Below are 24,602 nucleotides of genomic sequence, written 5' to 3' on the forward strand. Positions count from 1 at the left end.
TTACTGGCGAGAGCTATTCTGGCAGCTGCCGTGGCGTATAGAAAGATTGTTTTCCTGTGGGATATCCTTCCCTAATAAACCTAGTAAATACACCTCTGCTTTCTTTTCTATGGTGATTTTGAGCATCTTTTTCAACTAATTTTTTTAAAAAATAAATAAATTCTCTCAAGAGTTGTTTAATAATCCTTCACGGGGAACTTTTGAGAATTGTAGCTCTGTGTAGGGAATAGGAGATCTCCTAACAACTCTCATCACCCTCAACGAGCTACAGTTTGGGAAATTTTTTTTTAGAGTTTGAAGCGATCCCAAAGACCATCTAGTCCAACCCCCTGCAAAGCAAGACTCACAGCTAAATAATCTTTGACAGATGACCATCCAACCTCTGTTATGCCAAACCATAGTTAAAACAAGCTGCTGGTTCATAAGCCGATAGCATCACATCATGGTTTGTTGGGTAGAAAACTAAACATGGGTAGTTTGCTGGGCTGGGTCTATATGTTGAAGCAAACCATAGTTCGGCTTGAACCAAAGCTGGCTTAGCTTTGTGTGTGAACCAGGGCCATCATGGAACCTTGGAAGCTGCCTCGCACCAAGGCAGAATGCTTGCCCACATAGATCCATCTTGCCTGTTCTGCTGGTTGTGGCACTCCAGACTCAGCGGAAGGAAGAGGTCTTCTATTTGCTCCTTGTAATGAGAGATTCCAGGGAGTAAACCTGGGACATTCTGCATGGAAAGCCAGTGTGCTCTGAGCTCTGGGCCTCTCCCCAGATCACGCCTCTCTTGCTGGTGACATTGTCTCCTTGTTTCCTCTAGAAAGAAGCTCAGATCAAGTTCCATGTCCTGCTCACATCCTATGAGCTCATCACTATTGACCAGGCCATTCTGGGATCCATTGAGTGGGCATGCTTGGTGGTGGATGAAGCCCACAGACTGAAGAACAACCAGTCCAAGGTAGGTGCACCTTTTCAGGGCAGGTTGGCAGAGTTTGGTGCAGGGGTTGAATGACAGATGTTTTTCCCGAACTGCTGATAGCCAAGGCATGCTCCTTTCTGGACTCATAATTGGAGGCATTATGTTGACTTTCGGCGAGAACAAGCTGGTTATGGGAATGTGTAAAAAGACACAAGGTTACCTGTCCCAAGAGGAGCCAACAAGAACATCGCTCTCCAAATGAGGTAGATCATTGCTCTGGGGGTACCTCCTAGAATCATAGAAATGTAAAGTTGGAAGGGATCCCAAGGATCATCTGCAATTCAGGAGGTACAGCTAAAGAATCTTTGAAGGATGGTGATCCAACCTCTGCTTTAAAGTCTCAAAGGAAGGCGAGTCCACCACCTTCCAAGGGAGAGAGGAGGGTGAACTTGATGGTAGGGCACCAGTTTCCAGAGCAGCCTCTTAATCCTGCATCACATCACATGGGTCAGTAGTCAGTGGCTTCTCTATGAATGGAAGATTATGTGATGGTTCGACTGCCCAGATCCTTTGCCATAAGCTCTCTGTCAACCCCTCCCCTTTTCTCCAAAGTTCTTTAGGGTGCTCAACAGCTACAAAATCGACTATAAGCTGCTTCTGACTGGGACGCCTCTGCAGAACAACCTTGAGGAGCTCTTCCACTTGCTCAACTTCCTCACGCCAGAGAGGTTCAAGTGAGTATTTAAGGACGTCAGAAGACCCCTGCTGGATCAGGCCAATGGCCCATCTAGTCCAGCATCCTGTTCTCACTGTTGCCAACCAGATGCCCCCATGGGAAACCAGCAAGCAGGACTCAAGCACAAGATGTGCCTGTGGTTGGTTGGTGGTCTGCAGGAAGACTTTGGAGTGACTGGGCTTGTTGTAAATCCTCGTCTTTCCCCTTTGCCTGGCCAGGCTCACAGGGCTGCCTTCCTGCTGTATTTAAGGCTCTGTTTACCAGATGCCACCTGCAGCTCTCATTTTGGTGGCTCGCCCATGTGCCAGAAAGCAGCCCTTCCCAACCTGCGCTCAGGTATGGCTGCCCAGAGCTTCAGCCTGGCCAACTGGCAACAGGACCTTTTCCAGACGTTGCCTTGAAGCCACCCAATGACGCTGTGCAAGACGCATCCTGCAGGCAGAATGGGTGGCATTTGCTGTGCTGGAGCGCCCTGGCTGCCTTCGCCAAGCCCTGGCTGCTCCATAATCCATCCTCTGCATCCACAGCAACCTGGAGGGCTTCCTGGAAGAGTTTGCAGACATCTCCAAGGAGGACCAGATCAAGAAACTTCATGACCTTTTGGGACCTCACATGCTCCGGAGGCTGAAGGCCGATGTGTTTAAGAACATGCCTGCCAAGACGGAGCTGATTGTCAGGGTGGAGCTGAGCCAGATGCAGAAGTGAGTTCTCCCCTTGCAAGACGTGCTGGGCCAGGCCATAGCACAGTGACTGAGCCCTATGGCCCTCAGCTTGGAAACTGTGGGGCAGGTGGGGTGCTTTCATTTGCAGTGGTCCCGGTGACCCAGAAGTTGTTTCACTTGCATGTGGACCCCCACCTTTACTGATCCCTTACCATAGTAGAGAAATGGTGGGTGTGTCTATTATTATTATTGGCAATTTTATCATGCTCTTTAGCAGGAAAAAGCTCCCATATAAGTCCATAGTGACTTCCACAACAGTCCTTGTCCTCAGACTTGTAGTGGAAAAGGGAATGTGAGAACACCCACAACTCCCCACCCTCCACAAAAAAACACACACGTGAAACACAGACAGAAAACTCATTCCACTCATCCATCATCCATCATTTATTATACAGTCACAGGCCAGTCAAAACAGAGTAGACTGTTTGTAAAAAATCAATCAATCAATCAATCAATCAATCAATCAATCAATCAATCATTAAAGCATTCACTTATGGCAAATACAATGTGGTACAAAACATGAAACACACATGTCTTTAAGAGACAGCATGACACAAGCATCAAGCATGGTGCACGACCTGCAATTAGAATAATAGTGTCATCTTGTGAGAATTCTGAGCAGAGAAGAAGTTTGGAAAAGCGAGCAACACCCCCTCAAAAAGGAGGCAGTGCTCTCAGCTGGACCCCCCCCAAAAAATGTCCCAAAAAACTTTCAGAAATGTGGTGGTGGTGATCCCACAAGCTACATTCACTAGTTTTTCATGAGGCCGATGGTGTCAGCCTTTTACACTTCCCTCTTCCCCCACTGGAAGGCCATTCCAGAGACAGCCTGTTTGCCACCATTTTTCTTCCAGGAAGAGAGAATGCTAGGGACTTGTTGTGTCCTTGTTTACTTACAGGTTGAGCTGATGGGAAGCAGGGAGGCCCATGTGCTCCTTCAAAGGCCACTGCCCTCCTGCTCTGTGGGGCTGCTTCTTAACAGCTGCTACCCCCCAAAACTCTTGTTCTCTTTTGTGTTTTAGCCCCCCACCCTTTCACTCTTCCTGGCAGGAGAGTGTGGCTTTCGTTCCAAGCTCCAGAAATCTTTAGTAGAGATTATCTGAATGATAATCTTGGCCATTTGATTGCCCTTTTTACTCATTGCTGTCTTTTTTATTTGTATATATTTTATTTGTATATATTGCTTGTTTTATTTTGCTATGGCCATTGGCTAATGCGAATAAAGTTTATCTTATCTTATCCAAGCTCCAGAAACCTAAGCAAACCATCACAACCCGTTGAGGAAGTCCTGGTAACTTTGCAGAGGTATACAATTGCCTAGGGAAATGCTCATATCCTGTTCACTGCAGGATAGTGTATCTAGGATCTCAGACAGAATCATAGAATTGTAGAATTGGAAGGCACCCAGGTCTTTATTTTGCTTGTGGCTGGGTGGGGATCTAGCATCCCCATTCAGCACCCTTGTGAGCCACGGAAATCTTACAGCTTCCAGGGGAAGCCCAGAAGCCCCTTAACTAAGATGCCCTTTCCCCACTTGTGTTCACACAGGAAATACTACAAGTTAATCCTGACAAGGAACTTTGAGGCTCTGAATTCGAAAGGTGGAGGCAACCAGGTGTCCCTACTCAATATCATGATGGATCTCAAGAAGTGTTGTAACCATCCGTATCTTTTCCCCGTGGCGGCTGTGGTAGGTCTGTTTCTATTTCATGCCTTCTCCCTCCCCACCTTTGCTCCAAACCGGAGCTTAGATCAGTGCATTGGGTGGGTGGGCTTCCTAGGCAGTTGCCCATCATAGAGTTGGAAGGGACCCTGAGAGTCATCAAGTCCAACCCCCTGCAATGCGGGAACCTCAGCTAAAGCATCCATGACAGATGGACATCCAACCTTTGCTGAAAAACCTCCAAGGAAGGAGAGTCACTCCCGAGGGAGTCCAGGTGGACTTAATAAAAGTGCAGCAGTGGAGCTCCTCTGTATGAATCAGAGTTGGTGGTCACCAATGTGCACTTCTGTCTCTCTTCACCATCTCAGTCTGGGGAGGTTCTGAATCTCTGGGTGAAGTCAAGGGTGGTTTGGACATGGACGAAAGGTCTGAAGCTTACTCCAGCCAAGGCAGAGTGGCTTTTGGCCAAGAGGCCCAACAACCCAGTGTTAATTGGTCTGCTTGCTCTGGATGAGGTCACTCTCATCAGGTTCACCATTGGAGGTGGGGGAACTCCTTGACCCAACTTTGCTCTTTCATAAGAGCATAAGAAGAGCCTGCTGGATCAGGCCAATGGCCCATCTAGTCCAGCATCCTGTCCTCACAGTGGCCACCCAGATGGCACTCAGCAAGCAGGATCCGAGCACAAGAGCCCTCTCTCCTCCTGTGACTTCCAGCAACTGGTATTCATTACTGCCTCCAACTGCAGAAGCAGAATATATCCCATAAACCTTTTATTTTCTTTATTTATTCCATTTGCTTAAGAACTCTATGCGTCCATCGCTCACAGTATCTTAAGCCAGCAACCAACAAAATGGGTTGTCTCCTACTAAGTCCTACTCAGAGCAGACCCACTGGCCCCGGTTAACCATGCCCATTAAATTGCATGTGTCTACTCCGAGTAGGACTGCTGTTGGATGTAAACGGTGTGTTTATCTGTTTAGTCAGCATTATAAAATATTGTCATTTGCGAAGTCGTTCCTGGGACATTTTGCTTGGTCCTAACTACTGTGGATTTTGGATCTTTTCTTGTGGACCTCTTAAGTTATTCAGAACATAAGGACATAAGGAGAAACTGCTGGGTCAGGCGAGTGTCCCACTTAGTCCACCATCCTGTTCTCACAGGGGACAAGCAGTTACCCCAAAGAGAAGCCCGCAAGCAGAACCCACTGATCCATCCAAGACCGGGTGTGGCTTCATCTCTCTAGAGACACTTCTTGCTCACCCAGTGGCCTCCTAGCAGAGGTCATGTGCTGTGCAGGAGCTGTTCCCTTGCAGGCTGGACTTAGCCATACCCCACTTACTTCCCTTTGCTCTTAGGAAGCCCCGGTATTGCCAAACGGATCCTATGACGGCAGCTCGCTGGTCAAGTCGTCTGGGAAGTTGATGCTGCTGCAGAAGATGCTCAAGAAGCTAAGGGACGGTGGCCACCGGGTGCTCATCTTCTCCCAGGTGTGAACAGGTCGAGCGGCAAAGGCTGCATCCACACGGCCATTTATTCCATTTCCCCAAAGAGACTGTTAATTTCCGTGTCATATTTGTTCTTCCGCCTGATGTGAAAGCACTTCAGGAAAACTTTGGGAACGTGGGGCTTGTTTAGCACTCATTTTAGTGTTATTTGATTCTAGAAAGAAAAGGAAAAAACAACTTGTTTGACCAGGAAAAATTGTGGGAGTAAAGTGATAAAAGTTTGGGAGTGGTATACCAGCGTGCAGTTACCTTCCTAGGGAATCCTGGGGCTGCCGTAGAGTGTCTTTTGTTTCTGAGTACTTTGGGCTTAAAGGGACCTTTAATTGTTTCTTTTTATTTCAGGTGGTGCACTCGCTCATGGTCTGATTATTTTATTTAAATTTTTTTTATAGATGACGAAGATGCTTGACTTGTTGGAAGATTTCTTGGAATACGAGGGTTATAAGTATGAGAGGATTGATGGTGGCATCACTGGAGGACTGAGGCAGGAAGCCATCGACAGGTTTAACGGTACTTCAGTTTCAGCTTTTCCATGTTCAAGATGCAGGCCTTGCTCCAGCCCGCAGGTGGCTGGTGGAGAGGCAGCGTTGGTGTAGTGGTTAGAGTGTTGGACGAGGACCTGGGAGACCAGGGTTCAAATCCCCACTTGGCCTTGAACCTACCTCACAGGGTTGTTGTGGGGATTAAATGTAGGGGGGGAGAACCATGTAAGCCACTTTAAGCTCCATGGAGGAAAAGAGGGGGGATATAAATGAAATAAATGAATGAATGAATGAATGAATGAATGCTGGGGAACCAGCTGGAGCTCAAAGCCACTGAAAGTTTGTAGGATTTGATGTCTTTCCATTGCAAGATACATAGGATGAAGTGGTTTCTTTGTTATCCAAATGGCCAAAAAGGGTTGGGGAGTCATGTTATTTAGCTTAATTCTCATGGACTAGCACAGTTTTCATTCCAGCTTTCCATTGGTTAAAGAGCTACCTCTCCTGCTGCGTTGGTTCCCTGGGGACTCCCCCTGGCTGGCACAGTTTCATTTACTTATATGCCCCTGGTCCCACTGCAAATCCTTCCTTTAGCTGCAGCCGGTTGGGGGCTGAACAGGCTAGATTTCCAGATCAGAAGGAGGCAAGCTCAGAGCAGGGTCTTGTCTGCAGGCTTCTGGACCACTAGAGCTTTTCCTCGCTCTGTTTATCTGCTTCTCACCACATGCTAGCCCTTCCTTTGTGGCCCACAGCTTGAAAACGGTGAACTTAAGCCAAAACAAAATGAATTTGCTTCTACTACTGGTGGAGCAGTTTAGCCAGCTCTGGTAGGGCTCTATAAACGCCCCAGAAAAGGGTGCTCAGGTTGTCTGTTTCTCTCCTGCCTGCTTCTGGATCACCCCTCTTTGTTTGCCACTAACTGATCTTGTCTTCTCCCTGCCCCCCTTGCAGTCAGGGGCACCTGCTGTCGTTACTAACCCTGACACTTCTCTGTCTCCCCATCCCTCTCGTCTCTCCCCACCCACACCCCACAACCTTGTCGATTTTGTCATCCTCAGCACCCGGAGCTCAGCAATTCTGTTTCCTGCTCTCCACCAGAGCCGGAGGTTTGGGCATTAACCTTGCAACAGCCGACACAGTCATAATTTACGATTCTGATTGGAACCCCCACAATGACATTCAGGTTAATTCCGTCGGTTCTCCCTTGCTGCCTTTGTAACCCCCGGAGTAAAAGGCTCACACCTGCCATCTCCCAACCTCCCGCCCTCCTCTTAGCATCCCTCGCCTCATTCCCCACCCCCTACCAATCTTGCTGGGGTCCCTCAAAAGCTCCCCCCATCCCTGGCTCCAAAGCAAGTTGCTGGTGTTTCCCAGAAATGCATGCCTGTTTTTCTGACTTCACTCCTCCTTCTCCTCTTGTATAAATTTTTCCTTCTCCCCCCTCTCTGCCTACTGCCATTTTCACAAGGAAATGTTCTGCTGGCTGGTTTTTGCTTGTTTTGCTATTTTTCCTTTGCTTCAGCATTTGCTCCAGATGTTCTTCATTTTATTGACGGCTAAAAAATGAAGTTGCTGAAGTAATTTATTCATTTGGGGTGTTCGCATGACTAAGGCTGCATTCACACAGCGGTCTACTCCATTTCCCCAGTGTTTCCATAACTGTTAATTTCCACGTTATATTTGAGCTTTCAAGCACAAAGGCCCTTTCCCCTCCTTTGGCTTCCAGAAACCGGTGCTCAGAAGGATTTCTGCCTCCAACCATGGAGGTAGAACATTGCCATTGTGGCTAGGAGTCATTAATAGTCTTCTCCTCCGTGAAGGGTCCTCCATGTTATTCTGAAACATCTCATTGCTCATCCATCCAGGCCTTCAGCAGAGCCCACCGGATTGGGCAGAATAAGAAGGTGATGATCTACCGCTTTGTGACGAGGGCGTCTGTCGAGGAGCGCATCACCCAAGTGGCCAAGAGGAAGATGATGCTGACTCATTTGGTGGTGCGCCCGGGCCTTGGCTCCAAGTCTGGCTCCATGACGAAACAAGAGCTGGATGACATCCTGAAGTTTGGCACAGAGGAACTGTTCAAGGATGACGTTGAGGGTGAGATGGCATGGCTGTGCTTGATGATGCATGCATGAGTAGGGAAAGGTGGCAGCGATGGGGGAACCATGGATGGAATCTGGAACCTTCTGCATGCCAAGTAGGTGCTCTGCAACTGAGTCACAGTCTCATTCCAACATAAGAAGCTGCCTTATGCCTAGCCAGACCATTGGTCCAGCTTGCTTAGTATTGTCTGCACTGACTTACAGCAGCTGCCTAGTGTTGCAGATGGGGGTCTTTTGCAGCCCTACGTGATGTCCAGGATTGAGCCTGGGGCCATCTGTGAATTACTCTATCTCTGTATTTGAAGGGCCAAGGCTCTAGACACCTCACTTACTTGAAGGATCAAGTTTCTAGACACATTATGCAGTTGAAGTTCCAGGTTCTAGATACCTCAGCAGTCAATGGGCTCAGGTTCTAAACACCTCAACCAGTTGATGGAAAATGGTTCTAGACACCATGGTCAGTTGAATGATCCAGCTTTTAGATAGCTCAACCAGTCAAAGGGATCTTGTTCTAGACACCTCAAACAGTTGAAGAACCAAGGTTCTAGACACCTCAGCCAGTTGAGCTTTATTTGGACTTAGTGGGCCCAAGTTGCTGTGAAAATAAGTGGAGTGTTTGTTTGCTTGGCACAAACCTGTAACACTCACATTTTTTCCTTGCTCCCAGGGATGATATCTCAGGCCCAGAAAATTGGCATACCTGAGGCCATGACACCTTTCATGGAGGCACCAACCTCCAAAGGTGGGACAGTGACTCCTGGCGTGAAGAAAAAACATGGCCCTGCTCCTCCAGGTACGTGAAGGACAGAAGGCACAAAAGCCATCAATGCTGACATTCCTTTTTTGCTCTGGAGTTTGTACGCGAGAAGCTAAGACGAGGTGTCAAAGGGGGTCCTTCTTGTCCAGCCTCCTCTTCTCACCGTGGCCAACCAGACACCCTAAAGGGAAGCCAACTAGCAGAACTTGAGTGCCTACAGCCTCTGAAAGGGGGGGCAGAGCACAGCCCTTGAGACTAGTAGCTGTGGATCGCCTTATCCAACTTGAATTTATCTAACATTCTTTTGAAGCCTCCCAAGTTGGGGGCCACCACTTTTTCTTGTGGGAGTGAGTTCCGCAGTTTTAATTATGTGCTGTGTGAAGAAGCAGTTTCTTTGGCCTGTCCTGAACTTCTCAAAGTTCAGGATGGCCCCATTAAGTTCTGATGTCAAGTGAGGGATAGAAGAAGTTTCCCCCACCCACTTTCTCCTGCACATGATCTAAAAAGCCCCAGGCATGGTAACCTTTTTCACACAATAGAGTTTGCACAATAGAGTTTGCCACGGTCCTCTGATCATGGGAACTCCTTCTTGCAGGAGGCACTAATGGCCACCAACCTAGATGGCTTTAAAAGAGGCTTGGACAAATTCATTGGACAACAGGAAGGTTGTTAATGGCTACCAGCTTCAATGGCTAAGCTCTTTCTCCATGGTCAGAAGCAGTAATGCTTCTCTGGAAGCCGCAGGAGGGGAGAGCACTGTTGCTTGTGGACTTCCTTCTGGGGCACCTGTTTGGCCACTGTGAGGACAGGATGCTGGACCAGATGGGTCATGGGCCTGATCCAGTAGGCTCTCCTCACATGCATATGTTCTCTGTCCCAGGTGACAATAAAGACGTCGAGGACAGCAGCGTGATCCATTACGACGACGCGGCCATCTCAAAGCTCCTGGACCGCAACCAAGATGCCACTGACGACACGGAGCTGCAGAACATGAACGAGTATCTCAGCTCTTTTAAAGTGGCCCAGTATGTTGTGAGAGAAGAGGATGGTGTGGTAATGCGTTCAGAGTCATGGTTTACCTTCCTTTTCAATAAGTTTGCTTATTTCAGGGTGTTGCTTTTAAAAAAACACACACACAAAGCAAAGTTGTGCATGGCACACTAAAATCTACATGCAGATACACACACACACCTTTCTAAAATGGTACAAATAAAACATATAAACAAATCTTACTGAACACTTAAGGACAGTACTACCCACCTGCCATTGGAATCTGTTCATCGGGGCACCGAAGAACACTCCGGGGGCAGAGATTGGTGGTGGTTTGTGATTCCGCCATTTTGAAAATCTTCGAAGCCCAAGCTGAACCCATGTTTCTAGCCCTTAAGTATTTACTCTTTTGTTTATTTCACTGTGTTCATGAATCGCTTTCCATGAAATACTGTACCTCTGAGTGATTTAGCAGTAAAGTCACATCCAGGCAGCAAAGGTTGCCTCATAACTTAAGTGTTGGAGCAGCTAGTTCATTTATTGTCCACCCTTCGCCGTCAGGTCCTACTTACAGCATGAAAACACAATGTGAAAAACAATTAAGAACACCTTGCAGCCATGAAAAGAAGGTGGGTCAAAAACAAACACCTCAAGTGTCAAAAGCCAGGGTAAAGAGGTACAACTTCAGCATTGGCTGGAAGCTGTGCAATGAAGGTGCCAGACACACCTCTGTGGGGAGGCATTTCCACAGCTCAGGGGCCACCACGGAGGAGTCCCTCTTGTGGTCCACCCGCTCCTGAAGAGGAGCTACCAAGAGGGCCCCATCTGCTAATCACAGCACTAGTGAGGGTCTGTAGGAAAGGAGGTGGTCGTTCAGGATATTTGGTCTTGAGTTATTTAGGGCTTTAAACATCAATCTGAGCACCTTAAATTGGGCTGGGAAATGAACCGGCAACCAGTATGGCTGTTTTAAAGCAGGTTATATGTGATCTAAATGGAACCCCGGCCAGTAGTAATCTGGCTGCTGCATTTTGGAGCACCTGAAGTTCCCAAGTAGTCTTCAAGGGCAGCCCCACGTAGAGTGCATTGCAGTAATCCAGTTTGGAAGCTTCTTTCTTTCTTTGACTGCAGCCCTGCCAACATGCCCCATGCGAGTGTCTCCTTCCGGGAATGGTTACCGCCATCCCTCAAAGCTGTGGTTTGAGAGTTGTCCCCTTTTCCCCTCTTCCGCTTGCAGGAGGAGGTTGAGCGCGAGATCATCAAGCAGGAGGAGAACGTGGACCCCGACTACTGGGAGAAGCTCCTGAGGCACCACTACGAACAGCAGCAGGAGGATCTGGCCCGTAACCTCGGGAAAGGGAAGAGAGTCCGGAAGCAGGTCAACTACAACGACGCCTCGCAGGAGGACCAAGGTGAGGCTGTTGTGGTCCAGGGGCGGCAAACCTGCAGACCTCTGGCTGCTGTTGGACTCCATCTCCCATCAGCCCATGGCCAGTGGCTAGAAATGGACGATGGCAATTGTAGTCCAGGAACTTCTCTCAAACATATGCACCCATCCTATCCAGTAACTTGAAAACTAGTTATTCCCGGACAATCTTTCCCGGGGTGTCCCCACGTTACATTGTACGTGGGTGCAAGATACCTGTAAATGGGTTCGGCTACTCGCGAGAAAGAGCCTACACATGTTTAAACTCGACATGTGCAGCTGCCCCCTGAAGGAAGATGTATTTTGCTCACACAGTGACTCTCTCACTGTGCATTCTCTCCATGGGGCTGTGATCCTGACCGGTTTTCTTCTGTGTGGTTTAGCTGTGATTCCTTCATGTCAAGGACTAGACTAGATATCTCTGGTTCTCTTCCAACTCTACAATTCTCTGATTCTAAGTGAGCATTCAGGGGGAAGGATGGGAGAAGCTTTCACCTGTCCTTTTGAGAGTTTCCTTGCTGCTCACATTTTTAATGTAAGGGTGACCAACCTGGTGCCCTCCAGATATTCTGACTACAACAACTCCCCTCAGCCGCAGTTGGCATGGCCAGTATCCAGGGAGGATGCAAGTTTTGAAGTCCAAAGCATTTGGAGGTCACCGTGTTGACTACCCCAATTTAATAAGTGCCAGATATTTTTTAATGCTGCCAATCAACCCCAATGTTCTCTGTGCTGGGTACATTTTGAAAAGGGGAGAAAACTGCATAGGGTACAACTTAGATGTAAAATCAGAACTAAATTTAAAAGAGAAACAGAATAAAAGCAAAGTTGAAATCAGCAGACAATGATGCTTTTGATCTACAAAGAGGGGTGCCTAACCTGTGAGATCCCTCTAGCTGAAGCCCAATGGTGAATCCTAACACAGTACAATTGCATCTTGCACAAGGCTTACATTCTGGGATGTCATGTATACCCAAACTGGATCCTTGGAAAAGCCCCTGAGTAACCATCGACTTCCCAGGTGCACCAAAAACACATATTAAATATTAAACGTACATATGGAATGTTTGCAACCATCAGTCAAGAGAATTAGCTGACCCCTGTTTATGGGTGCATTTATTTATTTGCAAAAATGCTTTCATGTAATGAAAATCTTTAAAGATATTTCTGTGAAAACAATAAAACACGTAACAGTATTCAACAACTTTTCCTAAAAGCAAGTGTAAAAATCAAAGAAGAAAATGCAGCTGCAAGCCACAAATAAAGCTGGTGTGTGCAGCGAACAAATCAAACCAAGAACAAAAAGTCCAGGAAAGTAGAAATCCATGGGTAAACATGTATGTTTTTCGTCTGCCTAACAAATTACTTGAGAGGGGTGGGCATTCCCGAGGGTGTTTGCTGCCCCCTAGAATGGCCCACCGCCACATTATCACCAAGTGACAATCTGCTGATCATTGCAGTGAGCAGCAGGGACTTCTTGGAAGTTCAGCTTGGACTGTGTTTGGGGAGGTGACCTGCTAGGTATCCCCCCCCCCGCAAAAAATTGTTTAGGTACCTTTTAAATGTCAACAACCGAATCTTGACCTTGGCGGGCTTAACCTTTGCCTCTTGTGTTGTTGTTGTTTAAATATCCGTTGCGAGGAGATGATTATTATGATGCTTCAAACGTTCACGAATGTGAGTTCGCACTTGCGGCCCAAAGTGGCAGAGTCCTCGCAGCCCCTTGAGGACTCTGCCACTTTAGCCTGCTGCTGCGCCCAGCCTCGAGCCTCCTAGCATCGGACCCCTTGCTTCTCCCTCTTGAGACCCCTCCCTCTCCTCTGCCGGCAGAGTGGCAGGACGAGCTATCCGACAATCAGTCTGAGTACTCCATCGGCTCTGAAGATGAGGACGAAGACTTTGAGGAGCGGCCCGAAGGTCAGAGTGAGTCAGACCTTTGTTACTTTGACGGCACCCAGTCCCTTTCCTCGTCAGCCAGGCATGTTCCAGCAACTGCTCTTGGGCCCTTAGAGGCTGATCCTGGCAGAAGTGGGAGCAAAGTGGATGGACAGCAGGCATTTGCTCAGGCATCCCCAGAGTCCGCTGTGGGTGTTGGAGCAAGGCAGAATGGGGTGCAAAGGAAAAGGGGGGTCCTAATTCCTTTGCGCAGTTACCCCTGGTTGATCCTGCAGACCTGGAACTCACCTTTAAAGTCCAGCCTGCAATCTTCCTTGTCATGTCTCTCCCCCTGCCCCCCAAATCTTTGCTCAGACCAGTGGCTCCCAAACTTGTCCTCCACCCCCTTTGTTGCATAAACCCATTCCCATTGCTCCCTATAAAAAGCATGATTCCGAACAGCAGTTTGCATGACCCAGCATGGAAGAGAAGAACATGGTAAAATTCAAAACAACCACAATTCATTGCACGTCTATTCAAAACCCAATTAAAAGTATTCAGTTGAATTCATTGGACAAGATTTATGCTTGCTGTTGTCTCTGGTAATTTCTCTCACTTACAGCATGGATGCTGGGTGGATGTTCTGTATTATTTCATTAATGCTATTGCTACAAAATTGCTGAACTTGATCTAGCGACACCATTCTGATAGTCACTTGCACCTCCAGCACCTCCCTGTCACCCCCTTGCCTCTTAGTGTCGCCCCCCCCGGGAATCCCCCCACCTGCAGGAGGTACCACCCACTTTGGGAACCACTGGTTTAGACCACCCCTCCCTAAGCTGATGGCCTCCAGATGTTTTGGACTACAACTTTCATCATCCCCAGCCATCACAGCCTTTTTGGACCACAGCTCCCATCAGCCTCAGCCAGCAAGGTCATTTCAGACTACAACTCCCATCAGTCCCAGAAGGAGCAGCTGTTCTGCCTGGGGCTGATGGGATTTGTGGTCCAAAAGATCTGGAGGCACCAGCATTGGGGAAAGGCTGACCTGGTCCGACCCCGTGGAAAGGAGGAGAAAGGTCGTTCCATTTTGGCACTTCTGTACAAGAAAGGCTTTGCTGACGTTGTCTCTCCTAGATCATTATTGAAGGATCTCTGCCTATCTTGCACACACTTTCTCTGTTTAAAGTCCCTTTCTCTCCCATCTTCATAAAGAAAACACCATCCTAAAAAACAAAGAAAGTGAGCTTCATTCTTGGCTGAGTGGGAATTTCAACCCTGGCCTCTCCCAGATTTTAGTCCTCATTTAACCCTCACAACAACCCTGTGAGGTAGTTGAACCCAAGATCACCCGGCGAGCTTCATTGTGGCTCTCCCAGGTCCAATCCAACACCCTACCCAATAAAACATCACCGTAGCCTCTCAGCCCTCCCGGCTCACAGCTGAAGACGCTCTGAGAGTCAGCGAAAATAAGCCTAACCCGGAAGCCCTGCCCTACATTCCGGGCCGAGTCCTTGCAGCGATGCTTTCGGAATGCAGGGGTGCTCTGGTGTGGTGTGTGCAGCATTCAAGTCTTCATTTTTGGTCCTCGGTGGATCCAAGTCCACGTCACTTAGCTTAGCGTAGAACCATGCATTATTATATTTTTAAGCACCCTAGGATGTCTAGAGCACCGCCTCCCTCCACAGGGCATTTTCGAGGCTGCAGCTTCCTCCTAGGATCTCAGCTTATTGACACAGGATCTCTCTGACGCTCTCTAGGTGGCCGGCGGCAGTCCCGAAGGCAGCTGAAGAGTGACAGGGACAAGCCCCTCCCACCGTTATTGGCGAGAGTCGGTGGGAACATTGAGGTACGTCTTGGACAACGCTGTTCATGGCGATGGCCCGGTGGACAGAGCTGTTGGCTAGTGGATTGGACTCTCTAGAGAGGTGATGGACCCTCCTTCATTGGAGATGTCCATCTGCCAGGGATTCTGTAGCTGTGATTTCTGCATTTCGGGTGTGTGTGTCCTAGATGACCCCTGGGGTTCCTTTTCCGGTCCTACAATCCCATGCTGCTTTGCCTCTTTGTCCTAGGCATCTGAGAATGCTATCTTTCCCCATATCCTCCTTCTTCTCCACCCTTCCCTGCCTCTCCTTGCAGGTTTTGGGCTTCAACGCCCGCCAGCGGAAAGCGTTCTTGAACGCCATCATGCGCTGGGGGATGCCCCCTCAGGATGCCTTCAACTCCCACTGGCTGGTGCGGGACCTCCGGGGGAAAAGCGAGAAGGAGTTCAGGTACTGGGTGTCAGGGAATGGTCTGAAGACAAGGACTAGGGAGTGCATTCTATGGCAGACCAGCCTCTCTCCGATGGAGAGCTGGAGGGGGAAGAATCACAGAGAGAGAGAGGCAGAAGCTGAACAGCTTAGTGGGGAGTTACCCAGTTATGAGATAATGACGACAGAACCAGAAGGGAGTGGGCAGCTAGTTGAAACGTCACTTGAGAGCGTGGAGGATCTCTCCTCCCCTCGGTTTCAGAGGTCTGAATGTATCAGAGAACAAAGGAGCCAGAGGGAGGAGGGAGGAACTTCCCATTGGTGCCCAAAATGCTGCCGAAGTCAGAAGGAGGATTTAGAGTAGCCAACTGCCCTCCTTGCAGAGAGCTGCGTATTTGTGCTTGCAACATGACGCTGTAATAAAAGGACTATAAATCTATCAACTGCTCGTTAATTCTTATCTGTCAAGTTGCCAAAGGGAAGGGAGGACTCTCCACGCCTGGCACTGGGGGTGCCCCGTGACCCTTCTCTCTTCCTGCCCTCGGGACCTGTTTTGGAGTAGTCACTGGGAGCTGTGACAGAGAATGGATGGACTTCGGTGGAGTGGATTTCCCAAGTGCTTTGCTTGATTTCAGCCTTTTCTAGATCAAAGCAGACTTGCGGAATCTGCTTTGTGCTTTTGCTAGGATTCTAGGATCCACCACCTGGAACTCTGGGTAGAAGACACGGGGTGTTGGTTTGATTACTGGATCTAAGCTGAGTCTTTCCATACAGAGATCTATCCCTGCTTAGCTCAAGCTGTCTAATTTAAGGGTTGGGACATTTGCATCTATTTTGACTTAAGACAATGGAAGCCATTTGCCCTGGCGTCTCCCTCCCTCCTGTTTGTTTCCTCCTCAGGGCCTATGTCTCCCTGTTCATGAGGCACTTGTGCGAACCTGGGGCAGACGGGGCGGAGACCTTCGCTGATGGAGTCCCCCGCGAGGGATTGTCCCGGCAGCATGTGCTGACTCGAATTGGCGTGATGTCGCTAGTAAGGAAGAAGGTAGGTCAACTCTTCCCTTGAATTATTTCCTGCTAGGCTTGCTCCTGAGAGCTCAGTGAGTTGATGGAAAAGTCATTGTAAGACTGTATATATGGCTTTAGTTGGGTCCGAGAGCCAGTGTGGTGTAGTGGTTAAGAGCGGTAGACTCGTAATCTGGTGAACCGGGTTCGCGTCTCTGCTCCTCCACCTGCAGCTGCTGGGTGACCCTGGGCTAGTCACACTTCTCTGAAGTGTCTCAGCCTCACTCACCTCACAGAGAGTTTGTTGTGGGGGAGGAAGGGAAAAGGAGATGGTTAGCCGCTTTGAGACTTCTTCGGGTAGTGATAAAGCGGGATATCAAATCCAAGCTCTTCTTCTTCTTCCGAGTTGAACTTCTACATGTTACCCAATGTTGCTTTCATATCTGATGGGAATTGTGGCCCCCAAATGTCTGGAGGGCACCAGGTTGCAGAAAGTGAGATTAATTTAACTGATGTAGTACTGCAGGAATGGTTTTTACCTTCTGTTTAATCAGCAAGGTGCTTCGCTCTTTCCTGTTTTAGGGGTTTTTTTGGGGGGGTGGGAGTTAGTGTGAAATGACCTTTATTTTTGTGTTTGAGTTCTGAGTCGTCATTGCTCTGATGATGACATCATTAACCTGAATATCATTGTTTGCATGATGACACCATTAACTTGAATATCATTGCCTGTATGATGACATAATTAACCTGAATATCATTGCCCGTATGATTACATCATTAATCTGAAAATCATTGCCTGTATGATGACATCATCAACCTAAATTAGGGCTGCCATATGTCTGGGATATGTCAACAACTTTGCAAAAAAAAAAAGTTCAACAACTTCCATGTGCAGATTTTCATGTTTTGAAATATGACAACCCTAACATAATATCATTGTCTGGGTGATGACGTCATTAACCTGAATATCATTTCATTTTATTCATAACCTTTCGTTTCTGAATCTGCTTCTTGTACTCTGTAAGAAACGGTGTTCTTTAAACTTTAAGAAATAAATGGATTGTGTGTGGGGGTCTAATCCCATGTTCCTTGCACCTTCCCTCCCCCCACCCTGCCCATTCCTTGATCCAGGTTCAAGAGTTCGAACCTGTCAACGGGAAATACAGCACTCCTGACCTCATCCCGGAAGGCCTGGAGAGCAAAAAGGGAGGGGAGGTTCTCTCTTCAGACCCAAACACGCCTGTCCCAGCCAGCCCAGCTCATGGGCAGGTGGGGCCCACGTTGCAACCAGGTATGGCTGAAACATCCCCACCTGGAACCCTGGAAAGCCACTGCCAACCCATGTGTAGAAAAGGCTGGGCTAGACTCAACATCAGGCAGCTGCTGGATTGATATACAGTGGTACCTCGGGTTACAGACTCCGCTAACCCAGAAATAGTACCTTGGGTTAAGAACTTTGCTGCAGGATGAGAACAGAAATCGTGCTCCGGCGGTGCGGCAGCAGCAGGAGGCTCCATTAGCTAAAGTTGTGCTTCTGGTTAAGAACAGTTTCAGGTTAAGAATGGACCTCCGGAACGAATAAAGTACTTAACCCGAGGTACCACTGTAATGCAAATTGGGGGGTGGGGAAACTTTGATCCTCCAGATGCTACGGGACTACAATTAGGGTTGTAAAAACCAGTACAACCCGAATGTTGTTGAACTTTTCTTTCAGGGTTTTTTTTTAGACAAACCTCAAAGGTGTTGAGTGATTTTTCAATTGACTTGCCTAAGATCCAGGATGTCAATTTCACCTTTGGAATCCTGGTAATGTCCAGGAAAATCCAGGCATATGGCAGCCCTGCTACAATGCCTATCACCCTTGGCCATTGGCCGTGCTTGCAGGGGCTGATGGGAGATGAAGTCCAGCACAACCTGGAGGGCCACTCCTGATACAACGATGGCTAATAGCTGTAGAAACGGAACCGCCAGCCTTAATAATTTCCATGCAAAAGCCCAGAAAGCAGATTTGTGTGCAGGATTTTGCAAGCTGCTGGCATTTCATTTGCGGGCCTCGTCTCTTGTTTCAGACAAAGCGGACCCACAGCCAGCGATACCCCAGGAAAAAGATCCATTGGAGCAGAGGGCAAAAAAGCCACGGGAGAGCCAGGTAAGAGCACATCCCTTGAGCTAGGAGGGGCATCCTTGGGGAACAGATAGGGACTTAAGTGTTGCAAGTGGGACATTGAGATGTTGCAGATGGGTTGTTGGCAGCAGGTTAGTTAAAATAATAATAATATTGAATTTCACCCAGAAAGGGATAACCTAGAGCAAACCGGGAAAATATATGGGTTGGCATCAAGAAAATACTACTAATAAGAAAGGAGAAAAAAGAAGGGTAGAAAGAGCAGTGGGGCTGATCCACTAGGGCGAATAGGGCACTGGCCCACAGACCACAGTCTACCTTCCAAAAGCCCCCATCAGGATCAGACAAATTCATAATGGAAAGAGCCTGGGGTGATGGAAACTCTGCTTTATGTTCAGGTGCCGGTGAACAGAGAGAAAACGGAGAAGGACGAGAAGGAGGAAGTTGTGGTGGGACAAGCAAAACCAGTCGAAGAGAGCATCGAAGAGGAAGAGAGGGCGGAGCCTGTCCCCGAGCAGCCAGCAAAAGGTGTGGGGCTGATGAGATGCCGTGGGGAGGTGACAGTGCAAGAGCAATGGGTTTTGGGGGTTGACCGGTACCTCAGAATGACCCATCAAACCGGACCCTGCTCTAGTTCACTTGATGTCATTTTGCGCCTGGAGTAGTGAGCCAGTGTGAGGAACGTGGGTTCAAAGCAAATCTTTATTGGCAATGACCAGCACTAAGAAAGAAAGCACGTAGAATTATCTAAGTGTGCATAATAGGGTGCAATAAAAAGTAGTGTAAATAAAGCTGCCTCACATCATAGTGTGCACATCCATAGGATGAGGGGCTATATTATATGACCACACAGCACATAGCTAACCTATGGAACTCACTTCCACTGGAGGCAGTGATGGCCCACAACTTGCATGGTTTTAAAAGCAGAAGATGAGGCTATTATTATATTTGGAACGAGGCCCCAAAGAGGGCCATATTATCCCCACTGCCCCAGGTGCCAATTTCTGATGCAAAGCTGCCTGATGGAAAGCTGTGTTCATCTCCTTGTTGGCTGATTTGAGCCTTTGCTTCCTTCCCTTCCTCCCTGCCTACCCCCCCCCCCAGCTCCTGCAGATGAGGCCTCCCAGGAGAATGAAAAGCCAGCCACAAAGTCGGAATCAAATGCCAGCCCCTGTAAAGGAAGCAGTAAAGAATCGAAGTCAGGTAAGAAGCCCCCTCTTCAGCTTTTACCTAGCTCAGCATGCATAGTCATAAGCAAATGTAACTTTTCCTTTGTTTCTCATATCAAGGGTCAAAGGGCTGTCCCTTTGGCCGCTACTGCAGATCCTGCTTGGGTTCCTCCCCACCAGCTACTTGAGGCCCTTAGTATGTTCTTATGTTTGTGTTCTTGTGATGGGGTGCCCCTGTGTTTTGCTAAGCAGATGATGCCAAGGCAGAAGACAAGGAGCTGTCAGAGGCTCAGCAGAATGGAGAAAAGGAGGAGGAGGAGGATGGGAAGAAGGACGACAAGAGTGGGATCCGATTCATGTTCAACATCGCTGACGGGGGCTTCACAGGTACACGCGAGCAGGCCCCAACCTCCTGGAAAGCCAGCCTCCCCCTGTGAGATCCTGGTGACTCAAGCTCTGTTCCTTTATTGGTTAAGATTGGAGGCATGCTTCATTGTTTCCATCTCAGCTCCATATTTTTGGTTGGAAGTTGGGAAGCTCAGAGCAGTGACTTATACAGAGACACGGCGAGCAGCAGTCTCCTCAGAAGGAGGGACATTTCTGATCCAGTTGCATATGATGCATTACCTGCCCCAAGCAGAGGCTGAGAGGAAGGATGCAAAGCTAGGGCAGCAAGCTGGGCAGAGACACAGCAGGCAGCTTCCTCTGAGGGCAGATAATTCTGCATATGATGCAGAGAAATGGCAGAATTACCCTCTAACTGGGAGGAGGAGGGAAGGACAGAGCAGTAAGTTATGCAGAGATGCGACAGGCAGCCTCCTCTAAGTGTACCTAATTCTGCTATGCATTGGGAATTGTGCATTTCAAACTACTGATTTTTACTGTTTGGGGTTTGTTCTCTTAGATTGCATGCCCTGTGGGGTAGAATTTCTTACTTCAATTGTGTATAGAGCCGTGTACATTGATGGTGCTATATAAATAACTGTTCAATATTAATATCAATAATATTGGTAATAATAATAGTAATGATGAATTCACACAGAGCCATAACACAGGATCAGAGGTAAGGCAGAGCCCTGGCAACCCACATAGAAATGTAGGGAAGGGACCCTTAAGGCCCATCTAGCCCAACCCCCATGCAATGCAGGAACCGCAAGGATTTCTTGGCTTGGTTTCCTGGACTCCTGGGCAGCCTGCTGTCACTGGGCTCCCTGTGGAGCTAATAACAGCGGCCTCCCTTCGAGAGTTTGTGCAAGGCTTCCTACCCACAAGGGCTGTGGAAATGCCAAGCATTATTAAACCTCCTCTTGACATTCCAGTCTGCAGCTGGTGTGGCGCCTGAAACGCAGCATCTCTCCGCTCTCGCTTTACAGAACTGCACACGCTGTGGCAGAACGAGGAGAGGGCGGCTGTCTCCTCGGGGAAGATTTACGACATCTGGCACCGGAGGCACGATTACTGGCTCCTGGCAGGAATCGTCACGTATCCTTGGCGTGGTTATGGGAAGTCAGGGCTGGATGCGGCAGTGGTTTCCTTCAGCTGCCTCCTGCTGAGTTAGACCATTGCTCCATATTGCTCAGTATTGCCTAAACTGACTGGTAGCAGGGTTTTAGGCAGAGGTCACTCCTAGCCCTACCTGGAGGCGCTGTCGGGAATCAAACCTGGAACCTTCTGCATAAGAGGCAGGTGCTTTACCCCACTGAGCTACGGCCCTTCCCTGTTCCTGGCCCATGTTCATTTTGCACATATAAGTTGGTCCCACCATGTTTCTGCATTAATGTGGGCTTATTATTATGTTTTGTTTTAAAAATGCCCCTAGATTCGTATTCAGCTCCCTATTTTATCTTGTGTGCGCATTTCCAAAGGTACTTAATCCTGAAATGTGCATTTTGGTATGTTTCTTGAGCTGAGGACTCAAAAGAGGGAGAAGTGTGAAATCCAAAGGGCAATTCACATGCTTATTCGGCCAAGCTGCATACACAGAGATATAATAACCTAGGCAGCTGCCCAATCTGAGTCAGACCATTGGTCCATCTAGCTCAATGTTGTCTACTCTGACGGGAAGGGTCCTACGCAGTCCTACCAGGAGATGGCACTGGGGACTGAGCCAGATGGGCAGCATACAAATCCTTATTATTACTGGATTTTGTGATGAAAACAAATGCATACAAAAAAGGCACATCACAGGGGCAAGTTCATGCAGAACCATAGTTTTTTCTCAGCAGATCTGGCCCTGAAACAGGTGCCACATAATACCCATTCCATATTTGTAAGAAATCGGTCGTTTAGTGTGGTGGCACCCACACTTTGGAACCCCCTGCCTATTGAGATCAGGCAGACACCTTCACTCTATTCTTCTCAGTGACTGCTAAAATCATTTTTGTTTTAGGCAAGTCTGCCTTGAAATTTAGAAAGGTGATGCAAGTTTTAATCTGTTCTCATTAGTCTATTGTTATTGTAACTTTTTTAAAAAAATGAAATTATTGTTGTTAATTTTTTTTAGCGGTCATTTTATTGCTTTATCTTTTTGGTAAACTTCCCTAACGTGGGGGTTTTTTTGGGGGGGTTTACAATCAATTTATTTGAAATAAATGAAATATCAGTGAACATGCAAAAATGCACTCCGTTAGGAGGAATGTGCATGAAGATTCTCTGGGATAATCTTCTATGAAAATTGCCCAAGCTGAAGTGGAAATGGGGCAAACCAAATTTAAGACTGGGAAAAGTAGAAATTGAGAGCTCCCTTCTACATCTTTCTTTTCGTTGGCTGTTCCCAGGCTCTGAAACTCTCTTCCTAAAAAGCCTCACTGGCTCCCACCGTGCTGTGCTTCTGTTAACAGGTGAAGACTTTCTTTTTCCAATAGGCTTTTGGGAACTGACTACTTTTAAGGAAACGGGTGGTACTGTGATGTTTTTATTGTTATTATCTATAGTTGTATATTCTATTAATGTTTGATTGTTTTTTACATTAACCCCCCCCCCCATTTCTATTTTATCTGTAAGCCACCTTGAGTCTCTAGGAGGGAAAAAGGTAGGAATGAATGAATGAAAGGAGGTTTTTCAGATGCCAGATGGTTCTGTTGTTCCCTTAACGCCTCTCCTCTCTGCTGCCTAAGTCACGGCTACGCCCGCTGGCAAGACATCCAGAACGACCCGCATTATGTCATCCTGAACGAGCCCTTCAAGTCGGAGATCCACAAGGGTAACTACTTGGAGATGAAGAACAAGTTCCTGGCACGGCGGTTCAAGGTGGGTTTCCAGAAATACCCGTTCGAGAGCGACCACATTTGCAGAGGATAAAACCTATCACCAGGTCTCAGCAGCAGTAGCAAAGACGAGCTTCCATGGACAGAGGCAATGTACCTTTCAGGGTGGACCAGGGCCTTGCAGAGCCAGGCAGAGGCCCAGGCCAGGTAGATAATGTGCCTCCCCCTTTTTTACCCTGGGGATAACTGAAGTCTTATAAATAAGTAAGTATATAAATAATTTTCACAAAAGTTATGCTGACAAATAATTTTATTTCAAGGCTTGAACCGTATCTGCATATAAAGACAAAATGGAAAATATAGATATACAATAGTACTTTTAAAAAATACATAGGGAAAAGGATTATTTTAAGTATTTACATTTAAAAATGCATCCCTAGCAATTGTGAATATGCTGACCGAGGCCCCCTTTGGAATAGGAGGCTCGGGCCAAGTAGCCCATATGGCCCCCCTTCTGTCTGGGCCTGGGGTGGACTGATGTAAATCAGGAGTGGGGAGCATTTGCATCCCCGCAAATGTTACTGGACTCCCAACTCCCATCAGCCCTGGCCAGAATGATTCAATTGAGGATGTAACATAGCCTGAAGGGTCCCCAGGTGTCCTCGCTCCTGATGCAAACAGAGACCATTTAAATGGGTGTTTTAAATCTCTGCAGCCTGCCTTGATGTGCATCCCCCTGTGTAATGGGATATTGAAAGGATAAGGCTATCAATGGCAACTAGGCATGATGTCTATTCTCTGCCTCCACAGTAGCAGCAATGCTTCTCAATGGCAGTTGCAGGAAACAAGAGTACTTTTTGGGCTCCTGCTTGTGGGTTTTCCATTAGGGAACCTGCTTGGCCACTGTGAGAACAGGATGCTGGACTAGATGGGCCACTGGCCTGATCCAGCAGGCTCTGCTTATGTTCTCCTGGTCCATGTTTCGCCCATTCTGCTGCTCCTCGGCTGCTGCTATCAGAGGCCACCTCTGCATCTTGGAGGATTCTGCAAGATTGACAGAACGTGCTCTCTGTATCCTCTTTGCAGTTGCTGGAGCAGGCGCTGGTGATTGAGGAGCAGCTCCGTCGGGCAGCATACCTCAACATGACCCAGGACCCCAATCACCCAGCCATGGCCTTGAACGCCCGCTTGGCTGAAGTGGAGTGCCTTGCTGAGAGCCACCAGCACCTCTCCAAAGAGTCCCTTGCGGGGAACAAGCCCGCCAACGCTGTCCTTCATAAAGGTGGGTCTTTCCCAAAAAGGGATCGCTTTCCCCGCTCCCTTAACTCCCTCCACCTTGTCTGCTTCTCCCATGCCAGTTGGGAGAGTGGTGGCTGTAGGAATAACAAGGACAACAGGAGGTTGAAGGCAGGTGAGCTGTGCAGAAGCACGCTGGCAAGCATGTTCCAAGCAGGCTGCCGGCTAGTTCTGTAGTAAAAAGGTAAAGGGACCCCTGACCATTAGGTCCAGTGGTGGCCAACTCTGGGGTTGCAGTGCTCATCTCGCTTTATTGGCCAAAGGAGCCGGTGTACAGCTTCTGGGTCATGTGGCCAGCATGACTAAGCCACTTCTGGCGAACCAGAGCAGCGCACGGAAACGCCGTTTACCTTCCCGCCAGAGCGGTACCT

At 48.1% G+C, this 24,602-nt stretch overlaps 1 protein-coding gene across 4 annotated transcripts in view; it reads left to right on the plus strand.

Annotated features, from left to right (window-relative positions):
* The window catches only part of CHD5 (chromodomain helicase DNA binding protein 5), a 58,238-nt gene that overhangs the window by 24,535 nt on the left and 9,101 nt on the right, over positions 1-24,602 (plus strand). For 2 of the 4 annotated variants that reach the window (XM_083512768.1, XM_083512767.1), the window contains exons 17-39: positions 815-952; positions 1,526-1,647; positions 2,177-2,350; positions 3,920-4,061; positions 5,394-5,525; positions 5,936-6,053; positions 7,084-7,208; positions 7,891-8,122; positions 8,795-8,920; positions 9,765-9,937; positions 11,112-11,286; positions 13,131-13,223; positions 14,936-15,024; positions 15,318-15,451; positions 16,331-16,475; positions 17,567-17,726; positions 18,505-18,584; positions 18,959-19,088; positions 19,665-19,763; positions 19,982-20,116; positions 21,103-21,211; positions 22,846-22,978; positions 24,022-24,217. In XM_083512768.1, coding sequence (XP_083368894.1) covers positions 815-952; positions 1,526-1,647; positions 2,177-2,350; positions 3,920-4,061; positions 5,394-5,525; positions 5,936-6,053; positions 7,084-7,208; positions 7,891-8,122; positions 8,795-8,920; positions 9,765-9,937; positions 11,112-11,286; positions 13,131-13,223; positions 14,936-15,024; positions 15,318-15,451; positions 16,331-16,475; positions 17,567-17,726; positions 18,505-18,584; positions 18,959-19,088; positions 19,665-19,763; positions 19,982-20,116; positions 21,103-21,211; positions 22,846-22,978; positions 24,022-24,217 — 3,160 coding nt within the window. The remainder of the gene's footprint in view (positions 1-814; positions 953-1,525; positions 1,648-2,176; positions 2,351-3,919; positions 4,062-5,393; positions 5,526-5,935; positions 6,054-7,083; positions 7,209-7,890; positions 8,123-8,794; positions 8,921-9,764; positions 9,938-11,111; positions 11,287-13,130; positions 13,224-14,935; positions 15,025-15,317; positions 15,452-16,330; positions 16,476-17,566; positions 17,727-18,504; positions 18,585-18,958; positions 19,089-19,664; positions 19,764-19,981; positions 20,117-21,102; positions 21,212-22,845; positions 22,979-24,021; positions 24,218-24,602) is intronic. The other 2 variants (XM_083512769.1, XM_083512770.1) reach the window with 2 other exon arrangements.

Source organism: Podarcis liolepis, assembly GCF_965112155.1.
Source record: "Podarcis liolepis genome assembly, chromosome: 7".
Classification (NCBI taxonomy): Eukaryota; Metazoa; Chordata; class Lepidosauria; order Squamata; family Lacertidae; genus Podarcis; species Podarcis liolepis.